This window comes from Primulina tabacum, chromosome 18 (genome assembly GCF_025594145.1).
Source record: "Primulina tabacum isolate GXHZ01 chromosome 18, ASM2559414v2, whole genome shotgun sequence".
Taxonomy (NCBI): Eukaryota; Viridiplantae; Streptophyta; class Magnoliopsida; order Lamiales; family Gesneriaceae; genus Primulina; species Primulina tabacum.
The window spans coordinates 29319095-29347073 of record NC_134567.1 but is presented as its reverse complement, the minus strand read 5'-3'; the positions used below and the strand labels follow the sequence as shown (position 1 = coordinate 29347073).

General features: G+C 35.2%; 6 protein-coding genes across 11 annotated transcripts; 3 read left to right on the top strand and 3 right to left on the bottom strand.

Moving 5' to 3' along the window:
- Positions 1–43: 43 nt before the first annotated feature.
- LOC142533220 (signal peptide peptidase-like 1) lies at positions 44–2705 on the bottom strand. 2 transcript variants are annotated; one of them, XM_075639904.1, is made up of 4 exons: positions 2589–2705; positions 1062–2043; positions 348–548; positions 44–166 (listed from the first exon to the last, which is right to left on the bottom strand). In XM_075639904.1, the coding sequence occupies exons 2-4, from the start codon at positions 1857–1859 to the stop codon at positions 50–52; spliced, it is 1116 nt and encodes a 371-aa protein (XP_075496019.1). In that variant the 5' UTR covers positions 1860–2043; positions 2589–2705; the 3' UTR covers positions 44–49. The 2 variants fall into 2 exon arrangements, with proteins under 2 accessions (XP_075496019.1, XP_075496020.1); XM_075639905.1 differs by having other exon boundaries at positions 2560–2642.
- Positions 2706–3636: 931 nt separating this feature from the next.
- On the top strand, positions 3637–11958 carry LOC142532710 (uncharacterized). Of its 3 annotated transcripts, none has more exons than XM_075639090.1 (10): positions 3637–3810; positions 5314–5494; positions 5650–5786; positions 6027–6071; positions 6152–6205; positions 8169–8273; positions 8397–8603; positions 9031–9116; positions 10322–11313; positions 11418–11958. In XM_075639090.1, the coding sequence occupies exons 2-10, from the start codon at positions 5314–5316 to the stop codon at positions 11648–11650; spliced, it is 2040 nt and encodes a 679-aa protein (XP_075495205.1). In that variant the 5' UTR covers positions 3637–3810; the 3' UTR covers positions 11651–11958. The 3 variants fall into 3 exon arrangements, with proteins under 3 accessions (XP_075495205.1, XP_075495203.1, XP_075495202.1); XM_075639088.1 differs by having other exon boundaries at positions 3638–3793; positions 5279–5494; XM_075639087.1 differs by having other exon boundaries at positions 3638–3810; positions 5279–5494.
- Positions 11959–12503: 545 nt separating this feature from the next.
- LOC142532606 (short-chain dehydrogenase TIC 32, chloroplastic-like) lies at positions 12504–15817 on the top strand. The gene is made up of 8 exons (XM_075638920.1): positions 12504–12846; positions 13335–13566; positions 13970–14049; positions 14163–14316; positions 14400–14478; positions 14698–14803; positions 15020–15066; positions 15465–15817. Exons 1-8 carry the CDS (start codon positions 12549–12551, stop codon positions 15621–15623), a joined length of 1155 nt encoding a protein of 384 aa, XP_075495035.1. The 5' UTR covers positions 12504–12548; the 3' UTR covers positions 15624–15817.
- A 128-nt stretch (positions 15818–15945) lies between these two features.
- LOC142532605 (silicon efflux transporter LSI2-like) lies at positions 15946–18824 on the bottom strand. The gene is made up of 4 exons (XM_075638919.1): positions 18664–18824; positions 17054–18423; positions 16792–16981; positions 15946–16465 (listed from the first exon to the last, which is right to left on the bottom strand). Exons 2-4 carry the CDS (start codon positions 18332–18334, stop codon positions 16200–16202), a joined length of 1737 nt encoding a protein of 578 aa, XP_075495034.1. The 5' UTR covers positions 18335–18423; positions 18664–18824; the 3' UTR covers positions 15946–16199.
- Positions 18825–21222: 2398 nt separating this feature from the next.
- LOC142533217 (uncharacterized) lies at positions 21223–22278 on the bottom strand. Its single transcript, XM_075639903.1, has one exon. The coding sequence runs from the start codon at positions 22210–22212 to the stop codon at positions 21382–21384; it is 831 nt and encodes a 276-aa protein (XP_075496018.1). The 5' UTR covers positions 22213–22278; the 3' UTR covers positions 21223–21381.
- Positions 22279–24902: 2624 nt separating this feature from the next.
- LOC142532983 (uncharacterized) lies at positions 24903–27549 on the top strand. 3 transcript variants are annotated; one of them, XM_075639553.1, is made up of 5 exons: positions 24903–25160; positions 26232–26324; positions 26421–26849; positions 26940–26986; positions 27069–27549. In XM_075639553.1, exons 2-5 carry the CDS (start codon positions 26267–26269, stop codon positions 27279–27281), a joined length of 747 nt encoding a protein of 248 aa, XP_075495668.1. In that variant the 5' UTR covers positions 24903–25160; positions 26232–26266; the 3' UTR covers positions 27282–27549. The 3 variants fall into 3 exon arrangements, with proteins under 3 accessions (XP_075495668.1, XP_075495669.1, XP_075495667.1); XM_075639554.1 differs by having other exon boundaries at positions 24904–25160; positions 26255–26324; XM_075639552.1 differs by having other exon boundaries at positions 24904–25160; positions 26202–26324.
- The last annotated feature ends 430 nt before the right edge of the window (positions 27550–27979 follow it).

Sequence of the window (27979 nt, the reverse complement as noted above, 5' to 3'; positions counted from 1 at the left end):
TTCCAACATCCCCGAGGGCGGACAGGTCGAGGCCAAATACAAGTAAGTATCAGGGCACTGTTAGATGGGCTTTCTCATCTACATTTATCGAATTTCCCTCCCACAGTTCGGCCAGGTCCTTCTTGACCCAAGAGCGAATGATTACGGGTCCCAGGGTGGAAGGCACCTGCATTTGTCGCAAAATTGCTAAGAATTGAAAAGCGAAGTCGGATAATATCTAAGCACAATAGTTCAAGTCTAAATCGAAAGGCAATGTTGGAACTCTTAATACAGTTTCAAAATTTGAATTTCACCTTAGTTTCAACTGTCAACAGTATAGTGTCAGAATAATCAGTGTCTGTACATACCAGATATAAAAGAGCTGGTTGAGGTGAGCGAGTCAAAATGCCAGCTGCTAGTGCGGCTACCAGTCCAATGGCATACCCAGTAAGTGCGTGTGGAAAGTACTTGAAACCCTTTGAAGATTGTACATCGAAGGAAGTGGCAGAATCCCTGCTTTTTCGATGATCAAAACCGAGAACCATAGCTAAAAGCATAGATGGAATAGCCTGCAAAAATAATAAACATAGCAAGAGCTCAAATCATTGTCACGCAATGTATACAAAAGCAATACACAAATTATGCCGGAAAAAGTAGTAGGATGCTGTAAACTCATGCTTCCAGAGCCAAAGTACAGTGAAGGTGACCGGTATATTAAAAAATAAAGATGTGAGTAATGGTTAAAACGTTCATTGTACTTTTAGCATCTCTCAGCAATAACAGACTTAATATGCTCTGCATTTCTGGAGAGGGACTTGAACAAAATACGAGACTACGAGGCTATGGAAAAGCCAAATTACTTTAAAATAATGCAAAAGAAAGACATTAGCATAATTATGGTAAGATCGAGATGATTTTTAACTACATGATACCACAGGACATGTAGAGCCAGCTCACACACTGTGAGCCAAAACACACTTAACTCAAATCTGAAAGCATTTAAACAGTCTCCAGCCGCGCCGCGCCAGCAACCAGATGCTATAAATCTAAATCACCAGGAACATATAAACAACATATCTTACCATGTCTCCAAGACCAAGCATCATATATTCGGAAGCATTGTTCCCAGGTGCTGCACCGCCTAACATATTTCTGGGGAACACAATCTTGACAGGCAACTCTAGTTTTTTCGTAATCAACTGTAGCCCCGGAAGACTCAAACTATCAGCCACTGTATGTACCGGATTAGACGCTTGTTGAGTTGCAACCGATACCATGACGTTAGCACCGAAAATTCTCTCAGAATAGAAAACCCAGAATATATCATACAAGAACAGACAAAAAAGAAGAATTGCACATATCTTGATATTGGGAAGTCGAACATGGCTGACAAAGGCAATGCAAAGAGAGATACCCAAAATGTTGTTCAATATCCAGTGCCCAGATACAATCCATGCCATAACTAAAGCAATGCAGATAAACAACAAAAGACTTTGGATACGGGTGAGTGGCTTGGAACAGCACTGGGATACATGTGGGTCAGACAAACTGAACTGTGACTTGATGTGAGCAACATATGGTGACAAGCAAAAGTATAGGGCTGATGCTGACGCAACTGTGGTAAAAACAGTAAGAATTTGAGAGACTGAGGAAAACAAATAAAACATAATAAGCAAGCTGCAAGAGCTCACTACTGGGATCATCAGAGCCTGAGAGCTGTCCAAAGTAATGGAAGCTTCTGATAGGTCACGGTTTCGCTCCATTTCCTTTCCATAACTTAGAGCTCTAGAAGCAGAGGCATATGTCACTGCTACGGCGGTGATTAGTAGAATGATTGAAGGCAGTTCCAGCAAATAAACAAGTTTCCAGAGTGGCTCCATCTAGGAAATAAACTAACAATTTATGAAACCCGAGTCTAATAACTTCAAAAACACAGTGGCCAACAATCAGGCTCAGTTAAAATCCAACTAGTCCCTTTGGAAACCATAGGCATGATTTCTGGAAAACACTAACTGCAAACAAAACAGGAGTTTTTATCCCCACGATGTCTGCCGCATGAATTTCCTGCAAAGAATCAAAGTCGCACGCATAATGCCAAAGTATAGGGTCTCGGAGAATAAAATTTACATTGACAACACATCCACAAGACTGCCAAAAAAACACCACACAAATTAGCACATTCCTCCCTTCTTTTCTACTTTTCTTTATAAGAAAATAAGCTCATTAAGACCGTTTCAGCAATTTATCACTAAATTTAAAAACCCTATAGATAATTCGCGTTCAACCGCAGACGAAAAGAAAATAAATTTTAGTCAATTCTCGTTCACTCACAAATAATCACGAGCGAGAAAAAGCAAGAAATCACATAAAAAGTACGAAATCCAGAGGAAAAAAAGAGAGAGGTGAAAATCTTAAAAACACAAAAACACTTCTACAGAATTGGAATCAATTCACCACATAATCAACAATGATATAAATTAAAAAAACACGCGCTCATGAAAGATAAAGAAAACGCTGAAAACGTGAACATCTTCCGGCAAAAATCAACGATAAGCCATTGAAAATTCAGCAAATAGTTACATCTAGGTATCTTCGGAGAGTGAGATCACCTTTGACTTGAAATCTTTGCAAGCAGAGAAAGAAGATGTTCTGACTGTGAAAACGAAATGAATTTAAGCAAACGTAAATTCAGAGTTTCCCCTTTTCTTTTATGTACATTACTGAATTGGCCCCCAGATTCATGGATATTTATTTTCGAACCAATGATTGACATGGACCGAGCCAAACCGTCTGGTGTTCCTGGGCCTAAGCTCATATTTAACCCATTTACAAAAAAGCGCACCCATAAAAGAATGAACCTGGCCCGTTTAAATCTTCAGGAATATTTTATTTCAAAAAAGCATACATGAGGACCGTTTGGCTTTCGGGGTAGATTTATCATTTATGCCACGAGCAAAAGATTTTTGGAATATGTATTTTATGTAGAATAATAATCAAAATCCAGCCTTTTGGGAATCCATAATGAAATTGAAATAAATATTAAAATAGATAGGAATTGTAAGGTAAGAAAGTAAGAACGAGGGAGAAAATCCAAAAGACTTCACCAACTTATTGATATTCATTAAAAAAATATACCATCCGATATAATTTTTTAATTATAAACGATGTTTTGATTGATGATGTATGGTGAAATGATTATCACATATGAATTGTTCAATGTGGTTTATCTAACTAAATATTAGAATAGATAGAAATTGTAAATTGAGAATGGAGTAAAAAATCCAAAACACTTCGCCAACTTACTGATATTCATTAAAAAAAATATACTATCCAATATAATTTTTTAATTATAAACGATATTTTGGTTGATGATACATGATGAAATGATTATCACATATGAATTGTTCAATGTGATTTATCTAGCTAAAATAGTTTATATATATCAATCAAAACATCGGTATATAGTTAAATAATCATTTCACCGTGCATCATCAAGCAAAACATAGTTTCAAAACTATGCAACATACAATCTTCACTTGACTAATGTACTCAACTGTTTGGTCCCAGAATACTAAACTTAGGGGGAAAAAAGAAAGAGGGTTGGTCTAGTATCTACTTTTCACAGTTTCGTCCATGAATGTATATATATAGTCTCCTAATTTCATGTCCCATTTCCACCTCATTTCATTTCTCTCTCTAAAAACCTTCGCCGACTCCTTTCATCTCTCGTTTAGGTAATAGATTCATATCAACAAATTCGAGGACGACGTCTCAGTTGACAAGCAACCTTTCACCTGTTGCCGGCGATCCTCCTGTAAGTTAACTGGACCGGTACGTGATTCTTTTCACTCTTATGAACTGTAGGTTACATGCGGATCACAGATCACGTGATCTCATGAACCCTAGCATATGTTGTTAATTTTTATCCTTCATTTTTGGTCGCGGCCAATTTTGTCATTGCTGATTGTTTATTTATCTGTCTATTTGATTTTGTTATGAATCTTGAACTGAATCGTTCCGTACGTTGCTCGTTTATTTGTCCGAGTTCAATGAGATTGTTTGTGCGTGTGCAGTGGATTTGTTTTTATGGTTTTCTTTTCTGACCTTTCGTTGAAGGGAAAGTTTTATGTTGTGGTTCTAGGTTTTCTATGTAGAATTTTGCTCGAGTGTAGCCTAGTTAAAATGATTCACTTCATCGAATTACTTGACACATAAGATTGTGGCTAGGATCATCGGGAACTTCTTTTGTGGTGGTGGGATGATCAAGGGGGAAAGAAGATCATGGGGTTCGGCTACTGTTTATTTGCTGATTATATAGGCTGGGGATATGATTGTGTTGTGTTTGTGCAAATGGGAAAATCTGATTCCTAATATTTGCGATTCACTAAATATTTATTGCCGGGTGGAGTGTGCGCAGACGTGCACATCTACTTGTTAGTACATTTCTTAGCTATAGGGCTAGTAAAAACATCGAGCTTACAAAATTACTCTATTAAACATTGTTTTTTTAAGTGTTCACGCAGCAGAATCAGTTCTTGTTGGACACAAAGGCTTTTTAAACAACTTGCCTGAAGAAACAATTTTCTAAAAATAATTCTTTAATTCGCCTTTTCTATCTAAACACACTCATAGAAGGCCTCTTTATTTTCAGATGATTTTCTATATGCTATAGGAATGTCATAAACTTTATATTGGTCAATGGCCAGTTGTGAGACTTAAAATAGTTATGTTGAAAACTTCTGGTTATCTGTTATTAATGTTTATCACGTTGTAGAAGATGAAGCTATATTCAAAACGTTAACATCCTTTGATGTACCCTTACACACCATCTAATCCCCATACTGCTTCCGGAGGCAATTAAAATTCGTGCTTGTCTACAAAGAAAATTTGACTTGATTTTCATCTGGGTTAAAATGTATTAGCTTTTCCATATAAACCTTTGATACTTGATTTTCTTGATTGTTTTGCCCAAGCTTTTCCTTCATGTTACAACTGCATTATTTCTCTGCGTATGTCCATTCAGTGAAGTCTTGTTTTATGATATTAGCTATTCAACTAATTGGGCTATTATAATCCTTATTTTACACGACTCTTGAAAATCAAATTCGACCTTCTCCTATTCATGAGATGACGGGTTTGGCTGTACAAATCAAATAATTCTCACTGCAATTTGAATTTTTTATTATAGCTGCATTGTTTGGTTAAGTCAATTGACACTATGCTCTTCTCTTTGTTCAAGTGAGTCCATGAATTTTTCTCTCTCTTCCATGTATGATCATGCAATCTTATATCCGTGCAGTGCCACCGCATGATCTGATTGTAGTTGAATCTTAGATGTCTGTTGCAAATCTCTGCACCAGTGGAAGTCTCAATGCAATGGAACCAGATGAAGGGAATGATTCCCTTAACAGTTTCATCAGACAAGCTGTTGGAAAGGAACCTATTCTTCCCTTTTCAAAAACTGGGGACAGCCCAGTACAGTGGATTCAGTTGCTTCATTCCTTAGATCAACCAGGTGGGTAAATAATTTAAGTCTTATCTATTTTGATGTAATGCTCTTATGTTTCTATAGCCTGTAAGCTATCGACCCATGAAAAATCACTGGATATCATCAAGTTATCAACAGCTGCTCTAGTTTGCTATTAATTCTCTCTTTCTACTTTCTTGCAGATCTTCCTGGTTGGCCCTTGCTTACTCCTGTGAAAGTTCAGATGCAAAAGTGTGAGAAGTGTTCCCGAGAATTCTGTTCGCCAATTAACTTCAGGAGACACATTCGTGTACACCGTCGGTCTCTGAATGTGGATAAGGTTGTATGATTTTTACAAGATTTAATGAAAAATTGTGGAATATGGGCAGCCTTTTTGATGAATTCTTGACCTTTAATCTTTTGTGATAGTATTAATTATTCACATATTTTCCTAGTGTTACGTTCTCCTAGCATATTGTGGTGAACCTTAGATGTCGAAGTTGGTGAAGACAGTATGTAATTGATTTTTCCGAGTTTTCGTTTCTCAGATATTTCTTATTCTTGATTTCACATTATGCAGGAATCTCACAAAAATAGGGATTTATTGGCTGCTTTTTGGGATAAGGTAATAGATTACCTTCCCCTGTTGCATTTTTTTCTTATTTATTTCACCATTATTTAAATAATTTCACGTTATCTCCACAGCTATCTCTCAAGGAGTCCATGGAAATAGTGTCGTTTAGTGATGTGATGCTAAAGGTAATTGCAATCTAAATTCTTTTTCTATGTGTGTTGTTATGTTTGTTTTACACAACGTACAACCTTATGTTTAATAGACTGCTTCTGCCTGTCTGCATCGTGCTGAGAAAATTGCTTTCTTTGATGATAAGCCAATGTTGTACATGGTAAGAAAATCTAACCTGGACTTCGTAGTTGAACGATCTGGACCTTTTAGCTGGACTACTTTTATTCTGGGTTATCCCAAAAAAGAAAAGAACTTTCACGAAGATGAACTATTCATTTTGTAAAAAATATTCTTCCAATTGGGAACATGTAGATTTGTAGATATTATATCAGGCTTACATTTCTACAGATTCTTTTATGAAATGGGTTGAACTTTGATACTTTCTCCTTTCATAGAAATTTTTCTTGGCTGAGTACTGACGGGATTTGGAAGTCGATGGATTTTGTCTTGTATATTCTGAGAAAACAGCATTTGGCTTCTTTACCTGTAATTACGCGGGGAAATGAAAATAATTTGTGTGTTCATGAATTTTCTATACGTTGATCAGAATCTACAAGCTTCTTATACAAAGTCTACCTGATTATCTTTCTTTCTCATTTCTACCATTATTATGTTATGATCCTTGTGCTTTGACAGTGTGCAGTGTTGCATTTGTGATAGTTCTAGGATATTCCGTAGCACCATATCACTCATTTTAGTATATATATAGATATAGATACACTCAACAGGAAGTGCCTCGAAGTTAAAACCATTTCTAAATGTGACTGCGTGCACTGTCGTGCTCTGTTTCATTATGTCATTTTGTGTTCTGTTTCATTGCTGCTGTTGACTGTGTTTGTGAATCTGAAAATAGTTGAAATATTATGCGGTTTTTTAGGTTGTCAAAAATCACTGACGATGTGATAGAGAACCGACAACAACGTGTATGAACACAATATCCTACGAGACATATGAACCCAAACAACTCCGATGAAACCCAATATCAAAATTGTAACAAAATATCAAGAACTCAAAGTTAGCTTCAATGACGTGTTTTGACCCGTTGCCCATAAACGAGGTAGGAACCAAAACAATAAGAAGAAACATGCCACAAACCATAAAGCTACAAAGAACTTGTCTCTGAGAACCTAAGAACGATAAGTCGACGAAGGCCACAAAGTTGAAAACTTTGATAAACTTTTTTTTTTTGTGTTTCACGTGTAAGCGAAAAACGAGCGCAAAGCTCACAAATTGTATGAGAAGGTTATTAATTTATTGACAATGAAATAGAGTATTTATAGACAATCAATACTACATCTAAGTAACCATTTAAATAAGGAAACCTTTTAAATAAGGACATCTTAAACAACTAGGAAACTCTTTAACTTGCAACGAAAGAAAACTTAAAAGTATAAGAAATAAACAAGATTGAAGCTCATAAACTAACAAAATAGGCCTTCAACTAAATCAAATAATTCAACAGGCCCGTTAATCAAATAGCTTAAACTTCCAAGCATAATCTTTTCATTTCTTGAATTTCTTCAAATTGTCAATATCTTGATCTTCAGATTCCTTCATCGTCTTTAATTTATGAGAATTAAGGCATTTAGATGCTCCACTGTTATTTTGATTGTGGGTCATAGTTAAGATAACATCACAATTGATTTGCCTATCATACCAGAAGCACAATAGTACTAGGCAACTATCTAAGGATTTCAATAGCCGGTTTCATAAATTGAGTTTGAAATATGGGATCTTCTCTTCCTTAGGTTGTTTTTATCTATCTGTGAATGGTTTCAATGTCTTCATTGTGAGCAAATATAATTTTTCTTTAAATTATTGCAAACTTTATTGCCGTCCTAACCCTTTGAATTATTTAAAGAATAACATGGTCTCCCAATAAATGATCTAATAGTGTGATATCCTTCCTTTTATTTTTGTTGAATTATTGGTCTTTCTTATAATATTCACTGGTTGAGCTAGTATGTCATTGTTCAGGATATTCCCGGATCGTCGATAGTAAGGGCTTTGGCATCCTCTCTTCGCAAACCAGGGTTGTGGACTCTTCCGCCAGTTTATGTGAAAGCTGGCTCTGCATTATTGGTGAGTGAGGAGGCATATTTTTACGCCATACTGCCACCTGTTCAATCATCCCTGCCTTCTCTACACTGCTATCAATTTTTTTTTCTTTTGTTATTTTTTTCCTTAGTGAAACTTCGTTCTCAGGACATTATTCATGCTAAGCCTCCCAGGCTGCCAATATCCTCACAGGAGTTGTTCAGCATTCTTGATAATGCCAGCGAGAGAACATTTTTATGTGCTGGCACCGCTGATTCTGTGCAAAAATATGTTTTTGATGTAGAAGCGGCTAAAAACAGCCTTGAGCTGAAGAATTTAGTTGCTTGCACTGGATTCCTCTTTGAACTGCAGCTGGTATTCACTCTTCGTCCATCCCTTCGTCATTTGTTACTGTGTTTAGGTACCATTGAATGACTTCTAGTTTATCGCACAATGTGCACTCTGAAAGCTAGTAATTTTGTGGTTGAATGGTTGTCTTGAAGAACTTGAAATTGTGAGGATCTTTGAAGGAAAACTAACCCAAATATAACTGCATGAAAAGCAGAAACAGAATCCTTAAAATGTCTATTTTCTGTGACGGGCCTAACCACATACCGACCAACCATGAGGGATTCTATCATAAACCCTTTTCTTCTTCTTTTGGAGGTGGATTGGTGGTTTATTATTGAAGAATATTGTCCTTCCATTGGACAGAGTCATACCTTAGTCTACTGGCTCAGTTTTGTCTCTTGAGTAACTTAATATGATGTACAATATATATGGCTCATGCTTTTGTAACCAGGTGAAAGCATGGGTTGCGGACAAAGATGCAGAGGCTTTGAGATGCCACAAGTTGCTTGTCGAGGAGGAAGAAGCTGCTCAAAAAAGGTATTGCGCAATTGACATGAATTATGCATGAAACTGTGTACTTACATCTCTCGCTTTCTATTGTGTGTGTATGCATGTAATGTGATATTTGTGTATGTGTTTTACTATATTATACATGTATGTATGTGTTGTGGCATTGTTATGCCTTTGGAGTTAACCTTCATTCTAATTGCATGTCTTTTACTGCTAATAATTTTGTGCCTTTCCTCTACTTGACAGAAAATAGTTATTTGGATTTTGGCTGTTAATTATTGGTATTACTTAATGAATGTGATGGCTATGATGTCTAATCAGTTTTTTCTTTGTTCTATGTAGTTGGTCTTGAGTACTGTATTGTGTCGCTGGTCTTGTCATGTAAATGTTTCCAAAAACATATAAACTAAGATAGTTTCTCTTGGGCTTCTTTGGTAAATTGTATAATTAATAATTAATCGGTTCTTGGAATTTACCTCCTACATTGGAGAATTTCTTGGATGTTGGGGTTGTAACCGTATTACCTCTTTTTTTTAGTGTTAGAAGTGTTGATCCAATTAATCCTCTCGAGTCCTACTGTGTTGCATTACTAATTGATTCAATTTACCCCCATTATTGTTTTTTTGAAGTACCCCTCATACATTTCAAGTTATTCTATTCATTGACGTCATTAAAAAAATTGTAGTTAATCAAATATTTTTAGTTATAGATTCTGATGTAGCTATAGTCATGTTTTTTATTCAAAAATGTCAATGAATCTAATATATATTAAATATTTTTTTAAAAAAATCAAATATCTAGTTTTTTAATTAATTTTAAAAATGAGCTACATTGGAGGTTAGTTGATAATATGGGAGGACATTTGGTGCAATTAGTAATATAAGGGGTTAAGTGTGTATTGATATATCTGGGGGAGGAAAAATGATTTAAGAGTGCGAGGGGGTTAACTATGCATGAGGTATAAGGCTAGGAGGCAAGGTGGGATTCGTTCTAAAATTAACATAGCTTTTCTCCTATCATTGATGCTTGTATTATTTGTTAAAAAGCACGAGCAATTGAGTCTTTTTTAAAATCTATATGCCGTGATGTGCTTTTGGTATTGGAGTCATTCAGCAAGACCTTAACATATCTTAAATTTCACTTCGCTTCATTTACATAACTGAGACATGACTTATTTTGAGTGCTGATGGCATTACAACTGTATTTACTCATTCTGGTTGTGGTTTTGATAGGCAAGCGGAGCTTTTGGAGAGGAAAAAACAAAAAAAGCTTCGTCAAAAGGAACAAAAATATAAGGAACACTTGTACGAGGGGAATGGATACTTGAATGTGACTGTTGATGCAGTAGATGGACCAGTTTTGGCTGAAGCATCTGCGGTGACTCCATCCCCATCTGATTCTAATTCAATTTCACCAAATGCGGACAATTTTATCCAGTCCTACTTAGACTCCTTACAGATTTGTAGCAAAGAAGAAGAAACAGATATTGAAGCACAGTTGGATTTTAACACTGAACGTATAATACTAGATGATTTTCAGACAATTGGACCTGGTGTGAATGATCATCAGCATGTTGCTATCAATAACTGGCAGGTTCCAAAATCACACAAGGCCGGTCGGAATGGCTTTGTCGTTAGGAAAAATCTTCAAGCATTAAAACCCGATGCTACACAAAAGCTCCGACATACCAAAGGCCAGGCTCTAGTTAATGGGAACAAAGTTTGGACCAGAAAATTTAAACCAAATAATGCTGGGGAGAGCTTGAAAGCAGCGATGCCAGGAGAGATTAGTTGCCAAACAGAGGATACTGACAGTGAGGTGATGATTGGTTCTATTTCTGTCGCACTAAAAGTTTGTGATTCACGGAAACATGAGTGCCATCCAGATGAGTCGATAGGCACTCCTAGAATGGAGCATGCCATCCTCAACAAGAATATTATGGTGGAGGAACTAACTAAAGGAGATAGTGTCCAGTCTGGCACCAAAGGTGAAGCTATAAGTACCTCTCCAGTTGAGAGTGGTAGCGAGGAACCAGGCGTGATGTGTGGTATATTGAGTATGAATGATCGATTTTCATCCGGTGAAAGATGTGTACCATCACACTCAATAGAGGATGACGATGACTGTGACATTGGAAAGGACACCTGCCTACTTTCAGGCGAAACCCCTCAACAAGAACGTGCACCATTCTCCAGCATTACAGCTAAAGAATTTCTTGCACAGAGTACGCGTAATTTTACTGTTTTCGCCATTCCTTCTCGCGTCATCTTAACAATTTGCACTTGCAAAATTTCCTTTTTCCCTGATTTTCTGTTGTTTGTTGTGAAGGATGGAAGGAAGCTATATCTGCGGACCACGTGAGATTAGTACTTGCTTCTGGACCAGAAACTCCTGGAAACTCTGATAAAATGGCCACTCAAGCATCAATTCTTGGAGAAATTAGTCTTCTTGGTAACGTTGAGAACCGGCTTGGTATACATTCTCAAGGTGTGACGCCCAGAACAAAACCGGACAAGGGTTTGCGAATTAAATACAGACCGAAAGAAAAAGGTGTTGTCTAGTATACAGGAGTATAATCAGCTTGTGTAGTGTTTTACGTAATTGCCCTTTTCTAGCAGAGGCTCCGTTTTACCAGAGATCTTCTGTCTCAATATTGGAGTAAGTTTTGGGAAGGAATTAGGTCCGTCATTATTTTTATTTTTTACATGGGCGAAAGGACGGAAAGCAAGATTTATGCTTTAAATAAATCGAGTCTTGTTATTGTTTGGAGAGTCGACATTCGTGCTCCAATTCTCATTGTCGCTCTTTTATTTTTACATGGACCAAAGGGGTCGAGGATTATAATTCAATCTAGATCTTTATTACTTTCTTTAATTTGTTTTCCCTTGCAACTGTGCAATGGAACATCAATTAGTGAACAAAAATAAGCGAACTGTGCCATTGAACATCGACATAAATCATGGTATTATTTAACATAAAATTTGTCCAATTATTTGGTTTACCTCGATCTCCACTCGAGATATTTTGTCTTTGCGATTATTTTATCAATCATTTAATATAACAGTGTATTTATATCTATTCAATTTTATTAAGGTTAAGCACATGATAGTAACTACTTAGAAATACATCAACTTTTTTTTCAATTTTACCCTTATATGATACTAATATTACATTTTTGTTTTTTGTTATTTTGTTTTTTTTTTAAATTTCAACACACATTTTTTTTTTATTTTTTTATTTCAACAATTCAAATATCAATTTAGTCCGTCTATAAATTATCAATTAAAGTAACTACCATCAAGTAATGATAAAAAAAATTTGTGTATACATGATAACTAGTATATCAATACATGTGAGCAAGTTTGATCATCAAAGTTATTTTATATTATATTTACATCAATTTGGTTGAGGTTGTAAAGTTACTTCCTAGTTTAAGATTTTTCAATTTGGAAATCAAAGATGCCACAAATTGCTTACACGCGTCTCCCTTCCCCTCTGATCCACGCGTGCAATCCACTTTGTCGACATTTTTCCGCTCATCCAACACATTACTTTATGAACGTCATTTGTTCAAAATTTCACCGGCTGTTTCTGTGTACTCCCATTCTAAATTCGAGAAAGATTGTGAGCGGGAGTGATTTATCTCAGCAAATGTGGCTGTTTAGAAGGAATGGGACATCTGGGTTTTCTTCTTCGTCTACTGCTGAAGAAGTTACCAATGGAATTGATGGGTCCGGGCTCACTGCCATTGTTACAGGTTAAGCATGAGGATGAGATCACGGTTTTGATTTTACTGCTTTGAAAGAAGAAAAATGTTGGTTTTCGTACTGGTTTCATTTTTTTTTTTTGTGATTTAATTGCTATAACAATCTTTTTTGTGTGGAAATCTTCGGATGATCAAGTTTAATCACCGAGCATCGTTATAATATCAAAACTTTTCCATTAAAACTTTGGCATTATGTAATTTTCTAAATTTTTTACTCGATTTTGGATAAGAACAATGCAAAATGAAACTGGTGCGGTCAGTGAGTGCGTCGGGCTAGAATTTGAAAACTTATGATAAGCTTATAAATGAGTCAAAAAATTTAGAAGCTGGATCAGGTTGGACCTAAAATTTCCTGGCTTGATTGTTTGGTGTATTTTGTGGATAAAACTTAGAAATAAAATTTAAAATATCTTCTATAGACTGCCGCCAGCGCCATTCCATCCACTGGTTTTGCTCAAATCCTCTTATTTCACTTGCAGGGGCGTCGAGTGGTATAGGTTCAGAAACTGCTCGAGTTCTTGCATTGCGCGGCGTGCATGTCATAATGGGTGCTAGGAATGTTTCTACCGGAAAACAAGTGAAAGAAGCAATAGTTAACGAAATTCCTGCAGCAAAAGTAGACGCAATGGAGTTGGATCTCAGTTCAATGGCATCTGTTATAAAATTTGCGTCCGAGTTTACTTCGTCCGGACAGCCACTGAATCTTTTAATGTTAGTAGATCACATTACACACCTATGGCTTGAACTCCTGTCTTCAATTTGATTTGGTGAATGTTGAGCGTAGAAATATATGCTTTTAGAAGAATCATTCGTGAGATTTGAATTTATTTTCTTTGTTTGACAGGGACGATTGTCACTAAATATCTCATTTCTGTAAAACTAAGCGTCTTTCTCTATATTAAAAGTTATATCTAAAGGTATCATTGTAATTAAAATCTTTTAAAACTATTTAACAATCAAGAGCCGGCATTTAGAATATTGAGCCACAAAGCCACATATCATAACAGGGGAGGTTGTTCCCCAATGTCTGCCATATCCATTTTTCTGTCGAGCGTAAAATTTGCATCTAGCATGAAATTTTTCTAAGTATGGATTTTGTATGTTCCGCTGTCAGTAATAATGCAGGAATTATGGCAACACCGTACACGCTATCTAAAGACAATATAGAGTTGCAGTTCGCCACCAATCACCTAGGTATCTAGACCTCTTGTTCAGATGTGTTTTGTGTGCCCATATGCAATAATTTTTTTTAATCCAACTAACTTAAGCTTCAAGTATTGAAATATTTTAGAACGATCTTTTTTCAGGTCACTTTCTTTTGACGAATTTGTTGTTAGACACAATGAAACGAACGGTTGGTGAGACGAAAAGGGAGGGAAGGATAGTGAATGTTTCATCAGAGGCTCACCACTTTTCATATAGAGAGGGAATTCGCTTTGACAAACTTAATGATCAAGAAGGGTGCACCTTAGTTTTCCCTTTTTAGCAGATTCTTTATGGAAATCGATATGTTTTAACTTTTAATATCAATTCTCTGTCTGCAGATACAATAGGTGGCTTGCTTATGGTCAATCTAAACTAGCTAATCTGCTGCATGCTAATGAATTGGCCAGACGCTTAAAGGTGATGCCTTTTCCTTTGGCATGATGGAATAAAATCAAGGGGTGGGACTTATGACTTTTTGGCTTTAAAACATTTTAAATAATATTTGAAGAGTTTCCCTGTTTCTTGACTTGATTTAGCACATATTTAAGGCTATTTATCGATCTACATATTTTTCTGGATTTGTATCAAAATATCTGAAGATTCTTGAATTTCTGATCTTTTATAGATCTTGAACAGGAAGATGGTGTTGAAATAACGGTAAATTCAGTTCATCCCGGAGTAGTCACGACTAATCTTTTCCGTCACTTTGGTGTTTGGGGAGGAAACCTTGGCTTATTTGAAGGTAACACCATATTACTCAGACTTGACAGTTGACATAATGACCAGATATATGCTCTCCCTTTGGACCTTGGATCCCTTCACATTTCCTTCACTTCGTTTTAGACATAAAAAAGTGCAACGTGTTTTTGCACAAATATTATTAAAACAAAATTTATTTGGAATATGCGAATACTCATCCGTTATCCAACTTACTGTGTAACGATTTTTCATGATACAGGTTTTCTCGGCACACTTGGTAAATTGCTGTTTAAAGATGTTCAGCAGGTGACATTCTTTTCTAGTTGTAAATTGTAATGCATTAATTCCAAGTCAATTTCATACCCCTAGTCGACGAGCCTTCATAAATGAGGTGATGGACGATATACTTTGCTAGTAACTAGCTCTTATTCATACTCATTTCATGAATGAGGCTATAGACAATATACTTCGCTAGTAACTGCTTCGTATTCACTCATTGATTAGAAAGATTAAGAAAATTTTAAAATTATTAATTGCACAATCTTATAAAACCCCTCACTCCTCTTTTATAATTCAGTGAGTTATCATACCCTGTCTTTTTACATTGACGTATGCTTTAGCGTGTCGAATAACAAACACGGCCAACCACTAACCATGTTTTGATGGATTGAAAGTTCAATTCTAACCCTTCATGGTTTATAAAGGGTGCTTCAACCACTTGTTATCTGGCGCTGCATCCACAAATAAAGGGGACGACCGGTGCCTACTTTGCAGACAACAACGTAGCCAAAGCAAGTGGAAAAGCTGGAGACACAGATGTGGCAAAGAAACTCTGGGATTTCAGCATGGATTTGATAAAATGATAGTTATGATTCTCCAATCAACCGTGAAAAATTTGAAGTTGGGACTTTTATCTGATTCCCATAGTAGAGTATGGTCTATATTATATATATCGAAAAATGTACTTGTAATGTCTCTGTAATTGAATACAAAAACTTACCATTTCATCACTATGATTGTCTACCCTATGAAGATGTACCTTTTGTTTGGACAGAAATCGGTGGCATCTAAGATTCTGAGTGATGCCAATTTGGATGTTGATATAACTATTTTCGTTTAGAAGTTTGATTTAGGACAAAAATTAAATGTCATATTTGTTTGAATATTTCAATATATATAATATAATTATGGTAATCGGCTCGATATTATTGATACAATCGTCATTTATATCATAATTTTTTACGCAAGTAAAAATCAATAAGGGCATGTATTAATATAACAAATTTATGGGGAAAGTATCTCATGATACAGATGGTACAAGACAAAAGAACTTAAGAAACTCTCCCAAGAACTTAGACTTGTGTATACTCTTGACCATGGCAAGTTTTTGGTGGCATCTTGCATAAAATACCCTCAATCTTAGACTGGAAAAAAGAGTGTCACCCTCTGATGAGAATCAAACCTATCGCGGTAACTACAATCGTCGAAGGAAATCCGAATTTGAGATGTTTCCAGAATGATAAATTGTAGCCGCAGTGTAGAGCACGACGTGCCTGCTCGCAGACGATCAAGTTTGCAGCTGAGCCCAAGAGCGACATATTCCCGGCGACAGTACTCACCCAGGATAAGATAAGCCACGCTTTCTTCTCGCTTGCAGGTGATATCGCCGCTGCTGATGCTGCCACACGAGCTCCGAGTAGTAGCACTAAGTACAACCAGAGTGTGCAACGTTAGATATATCGATATTGTTAAGGTGACCCAGAAATTGTACATAAATCATAGAACAAGGCTGCATACTAAGCTTTGACACGAGCCGAGGGCTACACTAGGAATGTACTTGATTAGCTACTACTCGAATCAAGTTGTTCGACTTGAAAAGATCTTTTTAAAATGTTGAAAAGAACTTTCTTGGACTTTGATTTTCGTAGGATCAGCCAAAAAAGGGTTATATAAGAATACTAAAGGCGTAATTACAAATGTAAATAGTGTTGAAAATCTTAAAAAAGCATTCGAGTTCAACTTTTGACATACCTGTCGGAACATTGGAAGCAACATTTGAGAGCACGACAATAACAACTGCTAAGATAGTAGTTCCCCCTACGCTATCTATTTTTGCATATGGCTCCATGAACTCCCACAAACTACTCGGAATGCCTGTCTTATTGAACCCATCCACGGTAATAAACATTCCACAGAAAAATATCAAGAGCGAATATGATACCTGGAAGTCAAATATGTCGAAATGTCAACGACATAAAAAAGTTCGAGAATACTTTTAAGAAATGAATATTACCTTTTCTAAACTAGGCCTAGCGTCTTTGAAATCAAGAACAATAAGAGCGAGTGCAGCGGTAATTGCAGTCCACGACATGTTTAGCCCCAATAGCAAAGCCACGAGCATTCCTAAAGTAACAAGATAAACACATACTTTCCATAAGATTCTTTTCCATTTCTTGGAAAATCCAAGTCCTCCTTCTGTGAATGACCCAAAATTTTCAAACTCAACCCCCGAAGATGAGGGAACCCTTTTTGATAGTATAGGCCCGAAGTTTGTAGTTTCTTTTGAAACATCTGAATTTCTAACTGATTCAACTCCCGTAATTAGGACCTTATGAATCTCACTCTCAGCTAAATACCCTCGGTTTCTAAGCTTCTCGGTGTTATCTGTATGAACATTAACATTAGGAGAGTCGTGAATGCTATCATTCTCGGGCATGTTCCCACGATGATTGAGTTTCGACTCATGGCCATTGACGTTCACAGGGCTGTGAACATTTGTTAGACAGTCGACGTTCACAGGGCTGTGGATACCCATTGAGTCTAAAATACAGCTCAAATCTTGGGACTTCAGTGACGCGAGATGTGACATTGTAGCAGGTGAAAATCGATGGAAACTCACATCATCTTCTCCAACAACTTCCACCGAAGCATCTTCTTCATCTTTTTGATCCGATAGCAACTTCCAATACATACACAAAAGCATCAAAGCATTGATCACAACTCCCACGAGCATCGCGGGGAGAACTCCGAATAAAAACTTTCCAAAACTGATCTTACTTTGAACAGCTATAACTAAGTTTTGAGGATTGCCTATCGGAGTTGCTGATGACCCAATATTTGCACTTGAGGCCAGGGCTAACAGAAAAGGATGAGGAGGGAGATTGTGTTGCCTCGCGATTTTCAACACGAATTCCGTCAAAACAACACAAGACGTATCGTTGGTGAATAGGGCACTTGAAACAGCGGATATCAAGCAAATTCGGCAAAGCAAGTCCTTCGCTCCCTTGCTTCTCCAAGATAGTAACTTGCCCAAATATTTGAATATATCGGCTCGTTCCAGATAAGCACTAACAACCATTGTCCCAAAAAGAAGACCGAGGATAGGCAGATCAATAGCAGCAAATGCTTGGTCTGGAGTTATGACTTGGAAAAGTACCATGAGCATAGCGCCAAGGAGAGAACCTGCAGTCCTTCCGATGGGCATGAATGGGACGGCCGGAAAAACGGCCAAGACCCAGAATATGCCGAACGCGATTGAGCCAAGAACCACTTTTACATTTGGAGCCATAGCCATGTTTAACACTTAGCAATCAAAATCCCCAGCTTTTTTTTAAGCACCCCAGATTTCAGAATATTTGCATCCAAGATTCATCTCTGCTCCACCTGATAATCAATCGAAATCCCAATAGTTTCATTACTCTGAAAGTAAACACGTGCCCATTAATCAATTATCGACAAATGACCTCAAATCAAAACAAGATAAGATTTTGATGAAACAGCTTAACCGCAACAGCAGTAAGATAAATACAAAGTTCAAGAACACCTCATTCTTATCAACCCAAAAAACTATTCACAGATTCAAACGCTCAGAATCAAGAAAATGTTAAAGAAATCCAAAATTACCTGCACGTGAAAAGAGAGCGCATTTGTGAAAAAGATTAGTTGGTTACTTGCCATCATTTATTTCTCATGACTTCAATCATTTCTTTTAATATTGGATAGAAATTGATTCGTCTGCATACGGGGACAACGTTTTCAAGACACGTCCTGGAACATGCGATTGATTTACGTTGCTGACCAAATGGAAGACAAGCCCATCAAAGACCGATATAGTCTCTTATAAATTCCAGATTTGAGTGTTCAATTGAAAAAATTCATTATATTGTTTTCAGCAGCACTCTTAGCTGCTTCCCCATATATCCTCAGTCTCTGACTTGAGCGTCGAAGGGCTACGCCAGGACACCCTCTTGGCTCCTTTCTAATGCTCTTATTTATGATTTCAGGCTCAAGATAATTTCAAAAACTGCGTCTGGACTAGTAACACTTACTGGAAGCGGATCCTAAATTTTCCGTGAATATCATCCCATATTCAATAGTAATTACAGATCTGTAGTTGCTCATGCACAATAAAATCCATGGTATATATAGTTGGATAAATAATTGATCAGATATAATAATGAATTCAATTATGTATATCATGCACAATGTATCTGTCTTAAATACAGCATAAACTTAATTCATAAACAAAATTGAAATCAGATTTATTATTTTTTTTAATTTTAATTTCAAGATCTAATCTAAAAGATAAAACTGAGAGCTGATGGTTTTTTTTCTTGATTTTTAGAAACAAGAAGATGTAATCGAGATTAAAATATTTACGTGAAATTGTAAATTGGTCCCAAATAATATACATAACTCGCTTGACATATTTCACTTTACTGGGCCAAGAAAAATTAAATTAAATGGAATATTTATAATATTTTACTTATTATGATAATCTAATTTAATTATGTTGATTTCTTTGAAAATAAAGTCTGATAATAGTTACATGTTAACAATCATCAAAATCTAGAATCATGCTCAAATTTACAAGGGTGAATCAACTTGATCATATGTATGTATGTGTATGTATATGCGGGTGTGTATATTAACACTAAATATTAAAAACATGAAAAATATCTCATTATAAAAAAATTTATACAAAAACTCAAGAAATAAATTTTTTTTAGAGTAAATCTCTTGTGAGACCGTCTCACGAATCTTTATCGGTGAGACGGGTCAACCCTGACGACATTCACAATAAAAAGTAATATTCTTAGCATAAAAAGTAATATTTTTCATTAATAACCCAAATAAGATATCTGTATCACAAAATACGATTAGTGAGACCATCTTACACAAGTTTTTGCCTTTTTATCAAAATAATTCAGTATTTTTTTCTCCAAAATATTGAATACTTCAGAAACCTATTAATTAAACTATCCAAAACCACCACCCTGTTCATAATTATTGCATGGTAATATAAATTTTATTTCAAAAGTATTTTCAAATTAAAATATCTAGGGATTTTCTTTTAAAATGTAGTTCATTTTTTTATAAAGTAAAAGATTTATGAGATAATATATAGGTGGACTCACTTATCCATTAAATCAATGTTATTATTCTCCAACTTTAAAAATTTATACTTAGCGCACGCGACCCGTGTTTATATAACAATCTTATATTTGTATATACCATCAGTGTACTAAATTTTTATTTTATGAAATTTGGTTTTAAATAAATAACTTGGTTGACATATTTTAATGACAAAAACTTGCGTGAGACGATATCACAGGCCGTATTTTGTGAGACAGATCTCTTATTTGGACGTAGATAAAGATTCGTGACATCGTCTTACAAGAGGCCTGCTTTATTTTAATTCATCAACTAGATCGCAAGTCGGTTAATAAATAGTAAAATAAACAAAAGGTCGCCTTTCAATTTTATTGATCTCAAAACATTTCAAATGAAACAGGTCAGCTGAAAGCAATCTGCATATTTTCAAACAAGGCATCAACATTTTCTTATTTATTCAAAATGATATTAAAGCCAGGAGTTGACCAGCTTTCGTTTGGTCCCTATATTTGTAGGCCACCATTTATTTCAAATAATATGTTATATTAAATATTTAAATACTAAAAGCACTCTGACTTGACTCCTAAAATACCTCTTTTTATATTATTTAAAATTGTTTCAAAATCTTATCATATTTCTAAATTTTTATTTGACAAATAAATGAGCTAAAACACATCATTTGTTTTATATATTCATAATCAGGAAATTGTGTCCATGTATTCAAATGAATTTTCTTTGAGGAAATTGTGTACATATATTTTACGTGATGGCTTGAAATGAAATGGCTTGCACAATTTTTGACTCCCACTTCAATTTTTCTTGCATTCTTCCTTGACCATCTTATTACGTTCTGCGATTCAATCCCCGAAAATGCAATCTTTCACCATCTTAAATTCATTTTTCTCAACTGGCTCTTACTCCTTATTCTCAGTGAAATGGGTATTTCAATCTCACAAAAATTCGTTTTTTATTTTGTTAATTAATCTTGAGAATTATATACGATACGGTATGCGGTATATAATTTTATCAATTCATTTTTTATTTTGTTAATTAATCTTGAGAATCTAATTATTGTTGAAAACGAAAATACCCCTTTATAAAAGTCAGGGATGGATTCTAAAAATGATTTAAAAACACAAAGGATCATTTTGAAATTCAAATCAAACACAACAAATGCATAAAGATCGTCGAAATTTATAAAATGATATTGCAATTTCCAATACGTCCCTAGTAATCATCCCCTTCGTCGCCCAAATCATCCTCCACGCGATCTGCCACGTCGTCAGCAATATTGTCCTCCAACGCATCGAATCCCTCCGCCAGTGCGACTCCACCTAGCACCCCCGCTACGGCGCCCACGGCCAAGCCTGTTCCCATCCCCCCAAACTTGCTCTGTTTCTCCTCCACGGGAGGTGGCTGCCCGTAATAACTACCCTGCCCGTAACCTCCCGGCTGCCCGTAATATGACTGTCCATAACCCGCAGGCTGTCCATAGCTCGGCTGCCCGTAACCCGGGTATCCTGTCTGTGAACCATAAGCGGGTGGCGCACTGTATGGATTTCCATACGGTGGTGGGGGTGTGAAGTCCCTCGACCCAGGAGGAGGCACGCCGTACGGCTGAGCGTGGTAAGGATCCTGTGCCGCACGGTATCGCGGTTCGCGTACGCTGACTTTGACCTCAACCTTGCCATGTGGCCTGCCGGATGGGCGCACCAGCTCGAGCTTCCGATCGGTAAGGGAACCCAACCCGACATCATCCACAACGTTGCGGAGGGGCAGCTTGGCGGAGCCGATGAGAGGTTTGGTGTCCTCATCGGCGTCGGCGTGGACGATGTCTATGTAGAGGGTGGTGTCCTCTATGGGGGAATCGAAGGGGATGGTGAGCTTCTGATCCCAGTAGGGGGAGGTGTCGCCTTCTTCGTCGACGTGGGAGGAGCACTTGTTCTTGGAGTCGATCCAGACGACGGCGTATGGCTTGAGCTTTCCGTGTCGCCAATTGATATTCTTGAGGTCCTTGGCGGAAGTGACGGTGACTTCAACCTCGTACCGTGACGCCATTTTCCGATATATTGATTGATTGATTCTTTTATAAGAATATATATATCACGTAATTTGGTTGGGGCATTAGAGAAGAAGTGAGATTGAGTCATTTATAGGGCGGAGTGACTTTTGTTTGGGCTTCACATTTGAATTTATTACCGATATGCCATCCAGACTTTTTTGACCCTTATCGGCTACACGATAAAAATACAATGAAAAAACATCCATTAGAAATTAGGGAAGTTAAAAAAAAAACGAGTAAGGGTAAATTGGGTATGTAAACAGTCCTGCGTTTGGGACACGGATGAGAAATTATATTTTAGGGAGTGGTTAATGAGACGGGACTTTTCAGAGTTGTAAATATCTGCTGCTCTTCAATAAATATTGATCTAATATAAAATGATCAATGTGATTGGTCTCGTACATGTGAGACGAATCAATTAAATTTATATATAATCGAGTCGAATATTTATTTCATAAAATTAATCAATAAAACATATTGACAACAATTTTTGTGATTTAAAATAAGTTTAATTTTTTAAAAAAATGAGAACAAAAACCTTTTTTTAATGTCAAATAAGACTTTATATTATAGGCCGTTAAAAATAGATGTGAAACCATATAAAAATAATTTTTTGTACACATGCATTTAAAAAAAAATAAAATAAGGTGGGTCATGAATAAAATATTGAGGAATTGGAAAATTTCAGTACAAAGAATATTCTTATCTTAACGCGGACTTCACACGGGATGCTTTTGCAGTCAATGCCATTTAGTTCTCAAATTTCAAGGCCACACCCACATGGAAAAGTCGTGGAATTTAAAAAGAATGGCATGAAAAATCTAAAATATAAATAAATATAGAATATCGAATTAAAATAATATCATACCACCAAAACTAGTAGGACAAATACTGCATTTTTACATCGAAAATCTAAAATAATTGATAAATAATCTTCTTATTTCACATTTGTTACTTTTTTAGAAAATCCGTGATAAATAATTTTATATAAGAATAAAATATCTCTTATATGAAATGTGATAATTTTAATTCAACAATAAAAAACACCACAAATTACTTAATTGCCCTCAATATATAAAAAATCCTAAACCTTATATATAATCAAGTTTTAAATTAGTATCACTAGATGATAATTATATAAATAATTTTTATAAATCTTTGCTAGTAGGTAGAAATTAAAATCAACTAAATATTTTTATTTATTTTTATATATTATATAATACGATAATTATATAAATGATTTTTATAAATTTCAACAAAATTATTAGTATCACTCGATTAACCTTAAAAATTGATATTCGACTTGACTCACAAAATCAATGGCTCAATTATCATATTATATAATATATAAAATTAGGTAAAAATAAATAAATCATGCAAGCACTGTCGGCGCATGAATAGATAAGAAATATGAACTCAAGCAACAACTTTGAAACTATAAAATTTATTGTGATAAGGTTAATTTTGTCATTACAATCTAATACATAAATATAATCACTCGTATTAAAATCATACCACACATTAAATGTAATATCGTACATCTTATTTATTTTTAACTTATACTTATATTATATATCACATCATTATCATATCATGTATATCAAAATGTGGTTTTTCTATGGAAAAATGTTGGATTAAAATGCGAACAAGAATAATCGTCATTTTCTCAATGATTCGGTGTGAAAACGAGCGTGGCCCTCCCACATGGCTCATTTTAACATATATTGGTGGAATTTGAACGACATACATAATGATTAATGAAGCATTGAATCGTCATTTATCATCAACTTTTTGACTCTCAAACATAGTAATATTGGAGTGAGTAGGGATTTATATTTATCATATCGGTCAACTCAATCTATATTCAGCATGAAAATAATATTTTACGTATAATGTTATTCGTCAGCTGGGTCATATCGAAAAGCCGTCTAAAAAAATTGATCAATGAGACAATCTCATCACAAGAGTTTTAATCTATTCGAGTTGAGATTATCATGTAACCTAAAGATGGGTTTAACAATAATGTTGGAATTGACGATTTAAATAGCTTCGGTCCATGGGGATGTGGAACCACGAACCACTTGGATGCGATGTGGATTCCTGGTTCACGAGTTCATGATAATTTTGAAAAATTTAAGGGATAAAATTTTCATTTTACTATAAAACAATAAGTTTACCCTTAATTATTTTGACTAACATGTATAAGTGTGAAATAAATTATTTGTAAATTTATTATTATTATTATTATTATCATTATTACATTTTTAACAAATTTTTATTTATTTAATTATTAAATTTAATCAATTATATATATGTTTTAAAAAAAAAAAACATTTTCGATTGTCCGCATAACCCGCAATTTATATTAGGCCTTAGGGAAAATGCACAAGAACACATGATTTCGAGACTTAATTATAGTAAACTTATTTTTCAACAAAAACTTCAATTTAAATTTAAATTATAAAAATAGTATGATGGAAAGTAAAAAATATTTAATTTGTTAAAATTCATGATTAAACCATTTAAAATTTTGATTAATTTAATTTACTTGACTGATATTAAATAATATTCATGCTAAATAATTCAAATCACATTGTACATTACTAACATTAAAATATTTATATGATATAGAGTATGTTATTGGAAAATAATTTAATTGATCAAGAAAAAAGATAAATCCAATTCTGTAATTAGTGGGTGAGAACGTCCTATTTCTGTAATTTCGCCCTTACAAATATGACCGTTGTTTCACTCCGGCCCCTTCATATTCGTAGAACGCCAGAGTGCGAGAATTCATTCAAGATTTCAAGCCCTTGAAATTGAGAAGATTCGAGTGAAGAATTTAAATTTACTTTAATCCCCTGAAATAAGTGAGAAATTTTTCGAAACAAGAAGGTAATTCTCTGGAGCGCGAAAGAAATTTCTGAAAATCTGAGAATCTACCGTGAGTTTTCTTCTCCATCTTCTTGTTTATTGGAAATTTTCGTGACAAAAAGTCGGATGATGACCTTAACGTTTCTCGAGTTAATATCTATATTTGTAAATTGATGTTAAATTTCTTATCATTAGCGTTTGTTTATCCTTAGCATGCGAATTATTAAAGCCTTCTAATTTGAGTGTTCGTATTTTGTTCAACTTTTGATTGTGTTTGGGTTTTATTATTGTTGATATATTTTTTCTTTTTTCATTCGAGTGTTTTCAAAGTGATTTTGATCATACATGGGAGGTAATTGCTCCTTCTTCAAGGGTGAAGAAGGATTTCGTAGGATGTGGTTTTTTTTAATGAATTATTGATATTGGAGTTATGAAATGGATCATATATTCCACGCGTTTTCCATGTTTCATGAATAAAGCAGTTGATAAATCCAAGATAACTTAGATATTTAATTTAAGCAATCACAGTATTGTACACTAATGAACTAATAGATATACTAGTTCTGGTTAATTTTGGAGGGGAAGAGGAATTATTGCAGCAAATTTTTTGTTTGTTACCATTTCAAAACTTTTTTTTCCAGTTGACGGATATAACTTATATGAATTTTGATGAAGTTAATTCAATACAGTCTTATTCAAGTGTATTGAATCATTAAAATTCAAATAGCTTATGATGGAAACTTCTCAGTTATTGACAAAATGGCACTGCCCTGGTGAGGAGTTCAAAGAATCTTCAGTTAAAAAAATTTCTTTAATTTCTATTTTCTATTGTGTTGGTTGCCTTCAGAAGTTATTAAACCATGAATAGATGGTTGCCTTCAGAAGTTATTAAACCATGAATAGATTTTTTACTATGCTTTTGGTAAAAAGGGGTAAATGTAGAAAAACGTATTGTAGTTCTTAATTGTCCTTACACACATTTAAAAACTTTTACATTCTTTTACCTCTCCCATGGAAGTAGATATTGAATCTGTGTAATAAATTCCTCAGACAATTTCACTGGTGTTTCCTGTGTGTAACCATTCTCATCCCTTGATTTTTTGCATGGCAGTATTAGCCAGCCTGCTCTGAATATTTTCAGATCGTGGTAGTAATTTGTTACAGGAACAAAAATCTATGGCAACCCCAGCTCATTTCCTGATGCAAGATCAAAATTTAAATATTCTCCACAATGGTAAAGTTACTCATATACTAACATAAATTTTTATCAAAATATTCTGTTGATATGCGTGGAGTTTTAAAGCTTTGATTTTTCTCTTGGAGACTCTAGGTGGAAAGACTGATGTACCCAAGGCAGATAAGAAAGGAAGGATCAGTGGTCGGAAAGCTCTGAATGACATATCGAATTCGAGAAAACCATCTGTATTTCAGTCGAACAAAACAGACAATTTTACAAATGCTATTTCCATTGGGAAAGATCTATGTGCTGCTTCTATTGCTACCACCAAAAAAAGGGGAAAAACAACCGAGAAAGGAGAAGATGGTGACAGGAAAGCGCTTGGCGACATTACAAACTCAGTTAAGAGACCTTTACAATATGCGCCAAAGACAGGTGGGAAGTTACGCGCTGTTGCAGAAAAAAAAGTACCCATCTCTAAAGTACAAGATAGATTTCATCACAATCATCAAGAGTGCATCAAAGCACAAACGAAAATCATGGATTTGGGCTTCTTTATGAAGTCAGTTGGACTTGATAATGGTATTGCCAATCAACTTTAAAAATCAATATATTCATTTTCGTTTTTGTACTATGCCCCAGAACCGAATCCTCATTTCTTGGTATTCTCAGATTTTCTCGTGAGGCCATCTGCTGTTGTAAAGTCATCACCAGAGAAGGTCGGTTCCTTCACATTCTGTTATTCATTTACAAAGTTCTGAACATTGAAATTTTAGATATTTTTATTCAATTATGATTCAGCCTGAGGAACTCGTTAGGAATTTGATCATGGAAGAGATGATCGAGCAGCCCTCTAATGACCAAGTTCTAAAATTCTGGAAAACAGAGACTTCTGGCAACTTATCACCTGCTTGTCGATCACCAGAGTCACCAAAGCTTCCATACATGAACTGGGGGGAAGAAAGTTTTTCTGATCTCATGGCAATTGATTCACCTAAGCTGATGCATCCTTGATGGTAAATTGGTAATATGAACTGGTGGCAATAGCTTGTGAGGTTCTGCCTTGCTGGTGTGCCGAGATTATCTGAGGAGGGAGACTAGTTAGGTGTGTTTGGTCAATTCATTGTGACCACCCCGCGTTGCAGATTGGCTTTACGATTTTTGACAGAAGTGTACTGAGACAGCCAGAAGCTCGTTGTTTTCTGCTAACTCATTTGTTTATAATGCAATTCCAATTTTAAAAACGGCTGTTTGGTGCAGTTGTGGACGTTTTCTTCCTTGATATTTTCGATTAATTTGGTTAGTGTATTTCGCCTCAAACTAATGTAGATAGATAAATAGTATAGTCACTTTTATTTTTAGTCAAATTGATGAGTAGTTTGTTTTTAATGTAATTATTATGTTTCAGAAAAAAAATATTATCACATTACTCATTTAAAGTTTTAGAACTTTTGCTTCCCAATTAATCCGAAATTTAATTTTGAAATAAGTAGAAAATTGGCTTTTTTGTGTTTTTTTTTTTTGAAAAAATAGATACTCAGCTCGACTCTTGTGAGGTTTATAGTAAATATCCCTGTTAGTTTGTTTTTATTATGATATGTTTGGGTGTTTAAATAAATATCAAATGGAGTTTAATTGGTTCTAGATTTTTAATGAATCCAGTGAAGTTTAAAAATCTAAAGGTATTCAATCTAGATTTTTATATACTCTAT